The sequence below is a fragment of the Gouania willdenowi genome, chromosome 8 (assembly GCF_900634775.1).
Source record: "Gouania willdenowi chromosome 8, fGouWil2.1, whole genome shotgun sequence".
NCBI classification, from domain to species: domain Eukaryota; kingdom Metazoa; phylum Chordata; class Actinopteri; order Blenniiformes; family Gobiesocidae; genus Gouania; species Gouania willdenowi.
The window spans coordinates 9,213,099-9,230,088 of NC_041051.1; the positions used below are offsets into that span (position 1 = coordinate 9,213,099).

At 38.7% G+C, this 16,990-nt stretch overlaps 1 protein-coding gene across 3 annotated transcripts in view; it reads right to left on the minus strand.

Moving 5' to 3' along the window:
* Positions 1 to 11,598: 11,598 nt before the first annotated feature.
* LOC114468624 (CD97 antigen-like) overlaps positions 11,599 to 16,990 on the minus strand; it is a 115,147-nt gene continuing 109,755 nt past the window's right edge. For all 3 annotated transcript variants that reach the window (XM_028455631.1, XM_028455625.1, XM_028455628.1), the window contains 6 exons: positions 16,344 to 16,585; positions 16,191 to 16,257; positions 16,011 to 16,102; positions 13,210 to 13,369; positions 13,046 to 13,108; positions 11,599 to 12,728 (listed from right to left, as the gene is read on the minus strand). In XM_028455631.1, the coding sequence (XP_028311432.1) occupies positions 12,669 to 12,728; positions 13,046 to 13,108; positions 13,210 to 13,369; positions 16,011 to 16,102; positions 16,191 to 16,257; positions 16,344 to 16,585 (684 nt within the window). In that variant the 3' untranslated portion in view covers positions 11,599 to 12,668. The remainder of the gene's footprint in view (positions 12,729 to 13,045; positions 13,109 to 13,209; positions 13,370 to 16,010; positions 16,103 to 16,190; positions 16,258 to 16,343; positions 16,586 to 16,990) is intronic.

The window sequence follows — 16,990 nt, forward strand, 5'->3', positions numbered from 1 at the left end:
CCACCGCCTCACTACATTGAGTAAGAAGCCAGGGATGCTTTCTGATCACAGTTTATTTAATCAGTGCATGTAACGCACCACATTTAAAGTTCAGTAACGATAACGGCGTTGTAACGGCGTAAAAAGTAATTAGTTAGATTACCCCGTTACTGAAAAACAAACACTGTTACCTAACGCCGTTATTTTAAACGCCGTTATTCCAAACACTGGAAACCATGAACCACAAATGTTCCACAATGCGCCGACAAATCATAAATCATGAACGAATTGCAAACTCTGAATGAACCACAAAACACAAACAAAACATGGAAAAAGCAGGAACCCTGAATGAAGTACAAACAATCCGAGAACCACAATCCACAAACGAACCACGAACGAAGCATATGGCATGCACAAAGCATGAAAAAGCACAAACCCTGAACAAAGCACAAATGAACTATGAACTCCAAAGAACCACAAACCCCGAACAAACCATTAACTCAGTCAGTGCCAGCCATTTTCAGATTTTCTACCCCCCTCAGTGCCAACCGTTTTTGAGCATTTTGACTGATTTTAAGGACCCACAGAATATTTTCTAATATGACTATCTGAAATCTGAAACACCAGATTCTGAAAGATTGAAGCCTCTACTTTCATCAAAAAAAAAAAAAATGTTTCTGGCTCATTTCGTTCTTCTGTAATCAGCCGTTGAATAGAGCAAGGTTTTACACAAATCTTCATTTTCAGATCAAAAAGCCAAAAAAAAACCCTGTCAGTGACTTTAAAGCTATTTCTTTTGCTTTAGTGACAACTCTAACATATGAACATTGTTTCTTTATATAAAACAAAAAAAAACAAAAAACACTGAGATCGGGCTTTTGAAGGCAAAATTATTATTATTTATCCATCTGGGTCAGAGTTGAATGAATTTCTTACTGTATTTTGGCATTCCTCTAAGTTTCTCTCCCGTCAGTCTGCACACACGCAAAGCACAAACCCTGAACGAAGCACACATGATGCATAAACCACAAAGCACGAGGGTACCATAAACAATTTGCAAATCCTGAACAAATCACAAAGCAGGAATGAAGCATGTAAAAGCACGAACCGCTAGCGAAGCACAAACAAACCACGAAACACAAAGCATAAACCTCAAACAAACCACAAAACCCGAACAAAGCACGGATGTCATATTTGAATGTACTTGCTGATGTTTCCCTTTAGCTTACATTCAGCTCATGCACATTTGTAAGACATTTTCTTTTTTTTCTTTTTTTCACCTTGTCTGCACATGCTGTTGAAGGTCAACACAATCTTTTAGCGACAGCAATGCATATTTTGTTATTGCATTTGTTTTTTTCCCCCCTCCTCCGTGGAGGATTAGGGGAAGGAGGAAGGGGAGAAGGGAGGAGAGACTCAAGGCAGGAAATAGAAAGGGTGGGGAAGAATAAATTATTTTACAGTGAGAGTGAGATGTGAAGTTGTAGTAGAACATATTGTGCTTATTATGTTGTGTAATCAAGCCAGTATAGTGACAAGTGTGAAGCTTAGCTATAATGGTGGTGGCTGTGGACAGAGGGAAGGAATGAGTGGTAGTACCTAAAGCTGGTATTTGGGATCAACGTGTCTAAAGTTACTGGAAGCCCAGTACGAGTTTTGTCCCACATCCCAAGGCATCGTAGACCAGTGTTTGTGCAAAAACTGCTATGCAAACCCAGGAGCCGCCACGGGCCCGCGGATGCAGCCAGGCCAGCAGAAAGAGTGGGGGCCAACGAGCCCCAGGCCACCCCCCCATGGCCGAGCAGCCCCCCAGATGCCCCCGAGATCCTAGGCCGAGAAGCAGCCACCGCCCCCACACACACATCCGAGAAAGCCTTAAGGAGCCGAGCACCCAGCGCACCAACCCCCAACCCCAAGGCCCCCCGCCAGCAGGTTTACAGTGACAGATGACCCAGCAGTGATACAAATCTAGGAGATTGAAAAACTACATGGAACACTGACGTTAATGCATAGGTTTGCCCATTTTCCTAATTTTACCCAATTCTTCAGGATAAAATGCTCACTTACTACCAAGTATACCAGTACCAAAATAGGTATGGGAATTGATAAGAATTTAGCGATTCAGATTCCATTATCAATACTGATTCTCGATTTGATTCCTTACCGATTCACTTATCGCTTCTCATTGGGTGAGGGAATGAAATTATACAGATAGATTTGTTTGCTCTATCTCTTTATTATCCTATCTTTGTCTCTTTACTTTCCTGCAGGGATATCAGCTCTCTTTTAATCCACCAGGTAAGGAAGGTATAGATTGTTTTCACTGGATAATAATATATACAATATATGACACTTTGGCTGTAAACATTTGAGAATATTTACAGTGCTCCTTTTGAACTTGAACGACTTGATCCAAAACTAATTCAGACATAAAACAAATAATTATTCTGTAAAAAAGTACATATTAACCAAAAGTACAGCTGCACTTATCAACTGTGATAGATTAACAATTTTTGTGCAGAAAAATTATCATGTTTGCCTTCTCAGGAAGGAAACAAGATTGTTCTGGACTTAGGGTGTCTCCAGATGTGGAGAACACCCTTTCAGATGGTGTTGAGCTAAAGCTGACACCATTGGCAATGTGTCCCTCTTCATCCACCACCAGAGGGTGGCACTGTCTTTTATTGGGATGGGAGGAAGGCTTCTATATAGTTGGACTTCTTCCTCCACTCTTTGGACTATGTAGGGCCCTATAAAATCCACATTAACGGAAATCACAGACAGAATCACGGAATCGACCAATAAAAATCGAATTCATTGTTGAACACGGAAATGGACTAACCTTGCCTACAAGATGGATTCTCCTGGTGTTCACAAATACCAGAGTTCATCTTGTACTGCTCCCGCCTTTGCTTTTTGATTCCGAACCAAATTATTAGAACCAATCATGAGGCGGTGTTGTGGTTTAGGGCGGGATATCTGGGTGTGACGAATGCAGAAGCACCTAAGCAAAACTGGTGCATGCGCAGTTGCGGGGAGAGGAACTAGCTGGGCTACCGCTATTAGCATAGCTCTGAATCAAAATAAAAAGATGTTGACGCAGGAGGATGGTTAACATGCGCTTAAAAGAAAGTTTTCACTGGTGGAATGTTGTTGTTGTAGCAGCGTCTCATCATTTGTTACCGTGTGATTGGCTAAAACAAATCATGGTGGAAAGGCGCTTTCGCCCAATCAGCTTCAAGCATTCTGATCATGTACCTCCCTGGTTTTGAAAGGATTCACCAAACACAGACCCAGATCGTTGTGGAGAGCTCGAGTTAGAGGCGGGGCTACAGATCAAGCTGGCTTTTGCCAGGTTAGAAATAGACAGAATTGGCAAGAAACGATGTCAGCGGAACGTTTTTTATGGAAAAATGTCTCCGGGGGACTGCTCATCAGGTGCACCACCCGCCCCCTCCCGTCCTGGCTGCTTCAAACAGGCTTCAAACACTGCCTGAACTACCTGAAACACCGTCTAAACTGCTAATAAACTATGCAAATCCTCACTGACTCCTGAATACGGAGCAACCAGTCTATGGTTTAAACAACACGCTGCTTGCGTGTGATGTCATCACGTATTTGCCACGTAAGAAGAACCGATAAGCGGAACTGACAGGCAAGTAAACAAACGATTCCGAGAGGAGGATTTTCCCAAAGTTTAGAAAAAAAACACCCTCTCCACTTTTTGAAAAAATGCACACGCGCAACACTCGACCTACTCCCAAGAGGGAACGCCCATTAAACGTGTGCGAAAGAGCATGCACGAGCCCAGTTTTCTTCGTGGACAGCTCTGTTTACAAGTTGGTGTCAGCATTCCTCATACAAGCTTAATTTCCAAAAGAAGATTTGCACTTTTTCCACTATGTCAGTCTCACCACCAGTAAGTGAAATGTGAGAACAGCGAGCTTCAATGAATGGCTGAAACCATAGTTCAAGAGACACATAAACACTTGAAAATGCGCATGCGCAGCACGCAAAAACTGGCTAGGGGCGAGCACGTACGACGCCCTTACGTAAACATATCACCAGAATGATTGACAATTAGGAGGACTAATAGTCTTGATGATCTTTCAAGGTTATCAACACACTAAAGCTGCTTGTAATGAGCAGTAATTGCCATCAAGTTCAGTTAAACTTAGAAAACCTTTAAACTGAGTAAACACCATGACTTTCTTGCTGTTAAGCCACTTAAATGGTCAGCATGCAGCTAAAACGTGCATCTAGCCAGATGCTTTCATCATTTCCGCAGGCACACATTTACCCCTACAGTTATATAGATAGTCAAATAAAATAACACAATTACGGACTCAGATAATCCCATTAGAAAAAAATGTAGGTCATGTGAGGGCTTGATTTCTTCTTGGTGCTTGATCATGTAAATGACAGAGAAGGTTTCAGGATTTTGTCTTGTAAATTTTCACCCGTGTGAAAGTGTCCCATTTGTCACGTAAATGCAATGTAAATCTTAGAAAAATAAACTTTTGGGACGTGCAGACTTTCAATATTTGCAAATTGTGTTTTTATGGACAGTGACAGATTAAACTCGGTAGCAACTTCTACCTGACAGAAGTCCCACACCCAAACAAATTAGATAGAGAGGTGTGCACGGTGTCCACATGTCCTCTGTTGAACACATCATCATTGATACACAATCTGGGTTGACTATAGTTGCAATATTAACTCAATTAATATTAAATTAATCAATGTGATTTATAATAGATCGAAAATAAAATTCATTAAAAAAGAGTAAATCTGAGGATTCCAATTCAAGCTTTAATAAAAAAAAAAAAAAGAAAAAAGAAAAACTACAATAAAGCTGAAATGCTTAGTAATGTAGGAAAAAAAAAACAAAAAAAACCTGTCGCCTTTCCCATTAAAATAAAATAGGTGTATTAGGTGTATAGGTGTATCATATTTGGTGTAGTATCCTCCGACACCTGCTTGACAGGGTTTTATTTGGCAAAACTAACCAAATCAAGATAATATGGCAATTTGGCACATTGATTTGCAACCTATCACATGGATGCCCATTAGACGATAGATGAAAAAACACTTTTCCTAATTTGTATCAGAAATGTCTTTAAAATCATTTATATCAACATTTAGCCTTCAAATACACACTGAAGCTTCATATATCTACTGAGTCCACAACACGTACAAGACGCTGTAAGCCAAGATGGCCGCATCTACAGACGGTGGAGATGCTGCTTCTCATTTGCCCTCAGAGAAAGACATTTTACTACTAAACGCCAACAGAAATGATCAAACTAGAGAGATTTGTCACCTTTCTAACAAGCTAAAAAAGAAATATGGACTACTCACTACTCCCGCGCTATATAAATCAAATCAAAATCACTAAGTACACGGACACGGTCGTATAATAGATCTGTCATCCTTCCTCCATAGTACTCCATGTGACAACGATACAATCCCTTGAAAAAAATCCGGGTTCAGAGCCAATCTACAATCTAAATCAAGCAAATGCCAGCAACTGTCACTAAAATAGTGTTGCATGTAGGGACGAACAATACCACCCGACGTGAATTGATTTGGACTATAAGCGACTTTAACCTTCTCTTTAACGTTCTAAAGACATGTGGGAAATCAATATTCATCTCTGGTCCTCTTCCTACACTAAATAGAGGTATAGAACGCTTTAACCGCCTACGACAGCAGCAAAACATCTTACAATCCTGCTGCAAACTCCATAATTTCATGTTTATCGATAACTTCGCGGAAGTTTCGGAGTCAGACATGTTGTCCGCGAGTCGCGCTATCAACAGCTGATGGGATTAGGCGCACCGTTGACGTTGACGGCAGCGCGGATTGATGGAAATGGAAGAGAAAATAGTGCCGATTAAAACTGGAGGTATGAATTTTTTTTGTGGGCGGTTTTGTGATGTAAATTAATCAAGCTTTCAAACGCATATATTTTTTTCATTTAAAAATGCACAGTTTTGTGGCCCCGGAAACTAACGGGGACTACTTTCTTGAACAACTTCAAGCGGCCAGAACTCTGACCAGGGAGGTGACCACAGAGTGAGACAATGTGTATGCACTATAGTGCTGGTGAGGACTGCATACAACTTCATGTCTTAAATAGGCGAACTATCCCTTTAATAAAGCCAGCCCTCCCACCTATGATAACCACCATATTTCCCGTGAGGGCGTTCAGGGTGGGGGAGTGGCAGCAGTTTTTCACTCTAGTGTATCAGAAACCCGAAAAACCAAACTTAACCACAATTAATTTGAAAGCCTTTCTCTTGAAATTTGTATTCTCAGCTCTGTTAACCCCTCTCTTCCGGTCAACCCGAGCAGTGATGATTTCATCAACTTCTTTACTGATTAAATTTGAACAATTGGACACAAAGCTAATGTCCCCCCTGCAGGGGTGCTCAATCATTTTTTAAACCAAGCATCTCCCGAAACAACCCCAACATGCAGCTTTTATTTACATAGTTTCACTCCAATTGGTCTATCTGACCTCAATAGTTAGTGCTTCTAAACCAACAACCTGTCTTTAACATCCAATCCCAACTCCACTATTTACAGATGTTTTTTCTACTAATTAGCACTAATATGGTGAACTGGATTAACACATCTCTAGTAACAGGTTATGTACCACAGGCCTTTAAAACTGCTGTAATCAAACATCAGAAATTATGGTATGAAGAAGATGAGAATGTTTGACGAGGGAAGAAACGAGGTTTGATGTAAAATTATCTGTGTTCAAATCAGGGGACGGATCTGGATAAGCAAAATGCTTTTTTCCGTCACCCTTTCCGGCATGCAAAAGAACAAAAAAAAAAAAAAAAAAAAAAAAACAATGATGTGATTTTGCTCTGAATATCAAAGTGAATTTCTGTGATTGCAACCATGTCGGAAATGAACTGAATAAATAAAAAATAAAAAAATAAAAATCAATAAATAAATCTCCTTAAAAAACCTACCCTTGATCCAAGTGACTTGTCCAATTATAGGCCAAAATCCAATCTCCCTTTTGTTTACAAAATTCTTGAAAAAATAATTGTAGGTCAACTATGTGATCACCTACATAGGAACAATTTATACGAGAGCTTTCAGTCTGGCTTTAGAGCCCATCACAGCACAGAGCCTGCCTTAGTAAAAGTAACCAATGATCTCCTTTTAGCCTCAGACAGAGGGTTGGTCTCAGTTCTGGTGCTCTTAGATCTCAGTGTAGCCTTTGATATGGTGGATCATTACTTATTGCTGCACAGACTGGAAAGCGTTTTTGAGATTATAGAAACAGTGCTGGGTTGGTTTAAATCCTACCTATCAGACAGAACCCACTTTGTTCATGTTAATAATCTGTCCTCAGCGCACGCCAGAGTTAATCATGGAGTTCCACAAGGTTCAGTTCTGGGACCAATACTCTTTACATTATATATGCTTCCACTAGGTAACATTATTAGAGAACGTAATATACATTTCCATTGCTATGTGGATGACGCACAGCTCTATTTGTCAATGAAATCAGATGAAACTCCTCAATTATTAAAACTCCAGGCTTGTCTTAAAGACATCACGACCTGAATGAGGCGTAACTTTCGCCGTCTAAATCAGGATCAAACCGAAGTGATTTTATTCTGTCCAAAACACCTCAGAGATAAATTATCAGAGCAAATAGTGTCTCTGGATGGCATCACCCAGCACCACAGTAAAAAAGTTAGGTATAATCTTTGACTGACTTATCGTTTAACCCTTACATTAGGCTACTCTCTCCACCTTTAAGGCTAAACTCAAAACCTACTTATTTGCTAAAGCGTGTTTACTGTATACTAGCATTAACCTAACCACTAGCAACAAAGCCCTTAACCTAAAAACAAAAAACAAACTAAAAACCAATATTATATAGTAGAACACCAACACTATATTCAAACACAATCCACCATCTACACATAGCTCTAATGGGTTGCAATGTGTGATGTCCACAAAGACACAGTTATGCCAGGTTGTAGCCATTTTCCCCACTTCTGAACCCGTTGTATACCCATTAGTGCTCACACTGCTTACACACCATTTACACTGATGTCCACCCCATATTCATTCTCATTCCACTGTATTCCTGTATCATGTTTTTCTGCAGGTTTCAAGTGTCTTCAAGCTGGAATTGACAGTTCCTGATCTGTTCACACATGAACCTCTGAGCTGCTGTTGACCTGTAGCATTTACACATTTGTTATGAGTTAAAGTTATTTTATTTTTTTTCATCAAATCAAAGCAAAATGTATTTATAGAGTACTTTTCATATCATTAAAATTTTACATAGATTAAAAAAATACCCCAAGCAATCCACAAGAAACCCCAACAACATCACACAAACCCACACACACAGGCACATAGAATTAAGATGAGGACAATGGCACATGTTACCATTATGATTAATTACAATTAATTTATTTTTCTCTGACAGTAAATTCCAATTACATTCTCAATTACTAAAGGTCAAATTCAATTAATTACAATGACTAAACCTTTAATAAATAAGCCCATACAATACAGCCTTCCTCTTGTGTTAGCTTTCTGTTACCATCTCTTATGCGGGTCAGTTTTGATCCATGTCTTAAAATGAGCTGTAAAATTCATTAAAAATATTATCTTTCATCCAATTTGTTTATAATCTTTTGGTTACTTAGTTAGGCTTCCTTATCCATAAAATTATTGGTCTTATTATTTCTTGTTTGGGCATCTGAGCCTTTTCTTCTGTCGCTACACCCCTAGATAAAAAAAAAAAAAAAAGACAAAATCATACTCTAGAAAACTGAAATGTAGTGTGAAAATATGAAACACATTTGAATAATTTTTAACTGCATATGTGTAAGTCATAGAACTCTAATATGGTTCATTGCAGTTTTTTTTAGAAATTCCATGTCATTTCCAATTACAAAGTAAATTATCTGAACTCAAATACAATTCAATTATGATTACAACAGCAACATGTGTTTTTAGTTACAGTCACAATTAAAATTATGCCATAATTGTAATCAATTATGCTATTACAATTGTAATTGACCCCAACCCTGGTACCCGGCTGGTACTGAGGATCTTGGAGGACGGAGAGCGTCACAAGGAGCATTTTTACCAGGAGCTGATCATAGACCGCGGCCACAGGGCCGCCAAGCGCAGCAAAGAGACAGGAGTCCTTCACCAGCACTGAGGGCCCATGAGACAGCACTCCCACGGTCACCATCCATCACAGCTCCCAGTGCACAGAGCTCCCTCTGAGGAAACACTGAGAGAAAGCAACAGCAATAAAAGGATGTGCCATTATCACCTAGTCTACCATCATTCTATTTTCATTTGATTTATTCAGGGGTCTTCAATCTATTTAAGACAATGTCATACACCCATTTTAACAAATACTTAAATTTCAGCTAAAGCTCGAAAGAATATCAAGCATTTTGCATGTTTTGACAATTTTATTGCTGGAACAATCTGAATGAAAACCATTCCTTTCAACCAAAAGGTGTATACTAACAATGACAATATTGGTCAATGGTTTGAGATTCCAACGATTTGATTGGATCATTGATTAACCAATCGATGTGTCATTACACACTTACTGAAAAGTGAAGTATTGTCATTTTGATAGTATACAGTATGCATCTAGAAATGGTTGAATAGTTAGTATCTAAATCAGTGTACCCTTCTTTCTTTGGTTATTTTGTTTTACTGACTTGGAAACAAAACAGAAATACAAAAATATCAAAAACCAGATAAGCAGCATTTTTTATGTTTAAAATAAAAAATAAAAAAGTTTGTGAGATATTTGGATATTTACTGGGAAATTAGAGTGAGAACTGAAGTCCGCTGCACCTCGTTTCCTTCCTCAGGTTCTGAACAAGGTCTACGCACACAATAGGACTATTTGGGATTTATTTCAGCAGTTTTCTGGTCTAGATGCTTTAGCTTCTAAAGCATCTAGACCTCACGTTTATGCTCACGTTTATGTTTTCTTTCGCGGTGTTACGATCCAATCCAAATAAACTATTTATTTTTATTTATTTATTTATTCAGTTTATTACTATTGACTGAAGCTGGTGTGAGGAACAATAGATGTTAGAATTTCAACAATTTGACACCTTTGCAAAAACAATTACACGTATTTTTGATGGCAGTAAACATTTTTATTGTGCACGTTATAATACCGTTAGCCACTAACGGCAGCCGTCAACACAGACGGAAGTTGAACACAAGAAGCAAGGAGCACCAGTAGGTTCATTACACCACCTCTGGTTCCTTTAATCACATATCATGTGTGCTTTTAGTAATGTCAATTTTTTGTGTTGATTTATTTATGCATTAATAATGTTTCAATACAGCAGTTTATCAGTAATGTGACTTTTGCGTTGCTCTTTTTTTGTCCATGAGTTAAAGTCCCCACCTCCTGTCTGTAGTCCCCACTGTGTGGTGAGCTTAAAATATGAAGCTCTTGTCCACAATTTCCAATAAATATCCAAATATCACACAAACAGAACAAGATTTAATTTTAAAACAGAAAAACGCAGCTTGTTTTGTTTTTGATATTTCTGTGTAGGTTTTAAGTCAGTAAAACAAAATAACCACACCGTTTATTTGTTATTTTGATTTTAAAACGAAATAACCAAAGACAGAAGGGTACACGGATTTATATATTGTAGTCACGTGTTACGCACATCATCAAATGTTACAGATGCATTGTGTTATAGATATATAAGCTAAACATTGCAGTCTCAGTCTTTACTTTGGTTATATAACTTTTTTTTTTTTTTGTCATACTATGTATGAAGTCTGTACTAATCACTGTCAAAGATGTTAACCTGAAGCAAGAGAAACAAAAGTTTGTGTACATGTATGTATACATGTGTGTACTTGTATAACCCGATGCACGTGTGTGTATATGGATATACATGTAAAATGTTGTATACTTAGAATTTAATTGTACATTTTGCTTGAGAGAGAGAGAGAGAGAGCATTTGAAGACAAAAAAAACAGTCCAATTTGCTTCAAATCATCTTAGCTTTTATTTATTTCTAAAGAAACAACAAAGGCATTCTATGAAATACATTTAGTACTTCCTTTGGGAAAACCCGCTACTTTGGGAAAAGATGGGACAATAATGGAGCAACTACCAAAGCTATTTAAAAAATTACTAACACACTAGATCAGGGGTGTCAAACTCATTTTTGTTCAGGGGCCAAATACGGAGCAGTAGGAACTCAAGTGGGCCACAGATTATATGCAAGAAAATAAGTTCAGTTCGTATACCTAAAATACTAAATATATGAGAAAGCGACCATATCCAAGCAATAAGTGACAGATCACTGTCCCAACAGGATCTTCACTTTACAAATCCTACATTTTTTTTTGACCAATTTCTATTCAATTAAGGAAATTATGTCATAATTTGAGGAAAATTGAAAGATTTTGTAAGAATTTTGAGTTTTTCTAAATGACTGCAATTGTGTGATATAAGCACTGGGAAAACTATGAGCCTGTGTAAATATTGAGTTTCATTTACACAATGATTCATGTTTTCTCTGTAATTTTTACTTTCTCCTACGAGCCAAATTCGATGCTCCAAAGGGCCATATTTGGCCCCCCGGGTCATGAGTTTAACACGTGTGGGTTAGATGATGAATTAGCTGGACGAGAGAAGTGAAAGAAGTGCCCAGTTGTAAATGTATAAAGCTTCATTAACAAATATCTTGAACTGAACTGTGATTTATTTATTTATTAATGTTTTATTTGTAGTTTGTATACAGTTATTTTAGATAACACAACCAAATGATCAAATTGAATGACTTATCAGTACTAACTTAACATATCAGAACTTTGCTTATAATGCATGAAATAAAAATGAAGCATCCATTATACTGTATAAAATACAGCTATTGACAAAGGAGGAAAGGCTCTCTACTGATATGAAGGGAGCAGGAACGTCACAGAAGAATCCTCCTCAGTTGAAGTATAAGCAGCATTTCACTAATAATATACCACATACCACAAAATACCTCACTACACTGTCAGTAACTCAAACCAAGACCTACATTTTGTCTCTAAAATGAAGATTTTAAATTAAACAAAACTAGTAAACTTGTCTAATTTACACAACACTAAAACTGTTTTTAAATGCTCTCTCTTCATTAAACATGACTAGGCTATGAGTTTGTTTTTTTCAGGAAACTTCGGACCAGAAGCAATATAATATTTCAGCTGTACTAATGTTGTGGTTAATTAGCACCAAACAACGCTAGGGGATTGTTCAAACACCGTTATTAGGGGCAGGTCACGGAAGGATTCTCACAAGAACTCAAATAAATGCCCAGTCAAGTGTGAAAACACATTTGGGTGGAATTTATAACAGAGAGAGTAACGTATTTTCTTAAATGAATGGAAACAAAATTGGGCTCTTTTCTCATTCAGGGCCAAAGGGAAGGTGCTTTAGCACCACTAGAGCTCTACCTTTGCACGTGCCTGTAGCTGGGTTACATGGAGATAGTTGTTCTCATTTAATAATAAATCAGACATATTCAAGAGCTGTGTGTGTGCGTGTACATGAACTATTGCAATATGACAATACAAGCAGAAAAAAATGGATCTTTATACAACTTGTGCTTCCCTCCTCTTCATGTCCACAAATTTGGTCTTTATTTGGACAACTTTTCTGTAACTTCATCAATGTCCTCAGAGACTGATTGCAGATCTTTCTGTTCAAAGAAACAATTCAAAGTTATTGCATCCACAGTCACTGTGCCAAGGCATAGAAACACATTCATTACCATGGAGACCTTGGAGACACCAAACAACCTAAACTACATGTTTAAGGATTGATACTAAGAACTCAGGAAAGAGGCAATGCAAGCTACGGGAAAACTTGCAACAGCACACACAGCCCCACAGATGCTATATTACTCACAAACAGTCATTGATCTACTCCCGCCTCCTTAAACACATAACCTGTTGTTGACTTTTGTGTCAACAACTCAAACACTGTATTCTTGTCACCAATCAAAATCAAACTTACTTCTGGTACTCCTCTTTTTTTAAAGGCTGAACAGTTCAGCCACTTGATGTACTCCTCTCTCACCTGAAAATATGGAAGAAAAAAAGTTTATGAAAATGCTGTCTAGTACAATTTAATAATGTAACTCTTGTGCCGGTAAACAACTATTCTGCCATGAATTGTACCTCCTTGTTGAGCAGACAGTGGACAATGTAGAGAAAGGTGCCTTGCTGGGAGTTCAACAAAATAAAAAGGACCTGAAAGAAAAGGTTTGTCTGGTACAGGCCCAGAATCCAGGTACAGCCTAGTATGACAAACTGGGCAACAATCTTGAAGATTATCACCCTGAAAAACATCAACAATAGTACATTAGATTGTAAAACTAAATGTTGAACAGCATTGAATGTCTATCATGTTATTTCCCTTGATGGGTTAAAACTCGTCTAGTAATATCACATTTTGATACTGGCTGAGATACATTGTTAAGAATCTGTTAGTGGTGCTGTCTTTGTTTTTTATTTACTCGTTTCAGTCTATTGATTAGTGCACACCTGCTCTGTCTCAGTCATCAGCACACCAGTTTGCCACCTACTAATCACTGCAGCATAAAAGCCTGGTCCCTGTCACCACTCATCACCAGTTTGTTGTGTGCCGTCAGTCTGCCTGGCCTGCCTACCCATGGGCTCTGTCAGCCAAGTGCTGGCACTTGCATCAGCCTTCTTTTTTTGGACTGTACATTACACCATCTATGCACCCAGACACTGCTTCAGCTGTGTTTTTTGGGTTTTGGTATTAAAATGTTTGGTTGATTCTGCATTTTGAATTCCAGTTGTTTTTGATAGTAAAGTATTTCTCCTAACATAAGTTTGTTGCAGGATTTGACTTGTTGCCTCACAGCATGAAGATCCGTTTGGAAAGAGTAAGGGCCAGATGCACAAAGAATGGAGTGCAATTGCTAATAGAATTTGTGGAATTTCTGCTTCGGCAGTCGCTGCTGTTTTAGTGCCATGTCCTTAGAAGAAATTGCTCTAAACATATAATTTAAAAAAAAACAACACTTTAATAGCACCTTGTGATATCCATCACATCTGCTTCTTCACTTGATGACAATCACTGTATATAGATACAGTATATACTCTATTACTGGATCACCAGCTGATGCGCACCATGTCCCCATGCCTCTGTTTGTTCTCCTTATGAAATGCTGAATGAGCTTTTTCTATGGAACACTGCCAGCTTCCTTTTCACCTCTTTAGTCTGCCAAGTTCATCTTACTGAGCCATGTCCCTGAATATTGAGGGAGAAAGAGGAAGGTGGGCAAGAAAAAGTCCAAATACGTGGTATATGCTGGAAATACACTCCCGGTACGTTGTAGGATAACATTTTCAAGTGCCGGTACTGCTGAACATTGCATACCGACCCACTTAAAGTTCTGCATTTACGTGAGGGGGCGAAGGTGAAATTGCACAGATTTGATACACGGGTCTCATCGGCGTTAACTTGTCATGATGGGGTTTTATTTTGGAGGGCAGGCAGGAGATCTTGGCCTCCCTCCCAGCAGCCTTCTCCTGCTGGTTGGTCCCCAGCTGCAACTGATTAACTGCTGGGTATAAATGGGGAGGCTTTGCTGCAGGTCAGTGCTGGGACATTTTGTTGTGACTATGGTTCTGCTTCTACGTTTCTACTTGTGATCTAGGCTCGGTTGCATGCCAGTAATTCCTGGATCGACAGCAAGTGTTTTTCCCCTGCATTTGGACTTTTTTCTTGTTTTCCCTCGCTCCGTGTTCTTGGTTTACCTTTTTGTGTTTTTTTGATTACCTCTGCCTCCCTGGACTGACCACCTGTGTATTGAATCCCTGTTTGTTTGACTATGCTTTAAAGAACAATAAATATTGGAATTATGCACCTGAGCTCCGCCTCCGTCCCTGCATTTGGGTCTGCACCTACACCTGTACATGACATAACTGCTCTGCTCTAACTGCAAGTGGCAAATAGTGCTTGTGTTTGTGGTGCTATTTGCTCTAATGCTTATGTCCATACAAGGGTGGCAAATTTGCGCAGGAGTAAAGCGTATTCCCTCATTGACATACGTTCCAATGAGACAGGTGCGACAGGTGTTGGTGACACAGTTTTCCTCCATATCAAGGTTTTCCTTGCCCTGTGAAATCACACAATGCCATTTTTTTTTTCTCTCATTTGTGCTGGTTTAGTGTTGAAAACTTAGCATAATCATTTTGAGGATCTGGCCCGTACATATTAACGTATAAATCTTATGCATTGTGTCTCTGCTTGCGTTAGCCTTTATTCATTGAGCTCTATTAAGTCAACGTTTCAAAGGCCAGATGGGCTTGGATTCAGCACGCGTCATAAAAGAACTTCTATTATGTTTTTTATCAAGCAGTACAAGTTTTCTTTGGCTGTTCTTGTGATGTTTTTTTACATAGCTTTAAATGGGAGTCCAAGATTAGGCCAAGATATTTAACTTCTTTGACCTGGGCAATGTTTTGACCATTAATTGTGAGATGCAGTTCTTCCAGGGGATGTGATGTGGAAGCAAAACAAACTGACACGGTCTTACTCACATTTAGGGTTAGTCCTGAGATTTGAAACCATATTGACATGGAGTTTAGGTGCTGCTGCAGCTGTGCAGTAATGGTTTAGACACTTTTGCCACTTGGAAACCAGCACCCAGACAGATATTTGGTAAATCAGTAATGTACAGTGTAAAAATGAAAGGCCCAAGTATTGATCACTGTGACAAACGTTTTCAATGTTGCAAAGCATGACTTTTCATTGTTAATTGGTACACATTGTTGTCTATGTTCCAAATATGTCTTGAACCACTGTAATGTAATAAATACAATTTGTTATCTTTTTTATCACCAAAATTAAGCAATAATTTAGGACTTTTCTATGTATCCTCTATCTCATTTACAATAAAGTTCAGTAGCATTATAGAGGCAGAAATTCAACCAAGCACACTTACTTTGTATCTTGAGATTGAGAGGCACCACTTTTCATGTTGGCCAATGTCTGTCTCAGACTCCATAAAGTCGCCATGAACAAAATAAAATTGAGCTGAAGAATCGAAAAACATTGAGATTGAGGGGAAAAAAGCACCTATTCATTATTAATAATAAATACTACAGTGAAGTCATTAACTCACAACAAGAACAGCTATCACAGGCCCCGTCAAAGCCCAATTAAAGCTCTGCTTTTGGGACAGCCAACATCTGCAAATTAAAAACACACACCACAATATGATATTAAGCATAAGTTAATGATTTGAATCCCTTTTGAACATCTTTAGTTAACTCACGCTCCTGCCTCAGTGGGTCCATATCCATCAGAATACACAAGTGCAGAAACACCTATAATCACAAAAGGAACGACGTAGCCAATCAGGTAGAGAAGAGGCCAGGAGAGGCCATCTTTCTGGATGACCTGGACCTTGGTGAGCCTTCGGACCAGCAGGTAGAGCTGCACCGCCTCCAGTAGCATCCACATAAAACTTGCAACAACTAAAAAGTGGAGAATTCCTGCCATAACAGTGCAGGCCAGCTGCAGACACACATAAGAGGAAACTGTCATGGCTAGAGTGAGATATTCTGTACAGCTTCTTCTCACTGTTAAAATACACTATTTCTACTCTTTTTACATCATGCCGGCAGATACAATGGTGCTCTTGTTTATGAGTTGAGTGTGTTGCCATACTTGTTTATTGAACCTTTACTTCCCTGTGAATGTGTGTAAAGTAGCACTTAGCATCAGCAACATAGCTGCTGACGAGCTAAATTAGCAGGTGTTTTGATTACAGGTCTTACCTTTACACTTAGTGTCTTACACACTGATAATATTCAATCATGTTCTCAGTTTAGTCACCAACAGCAGAAAGGGAATATTAATGGAAGATTACTCGAATTAAATGTAAAATTCACAGACAATGGAATTTGTATTTATCATCAA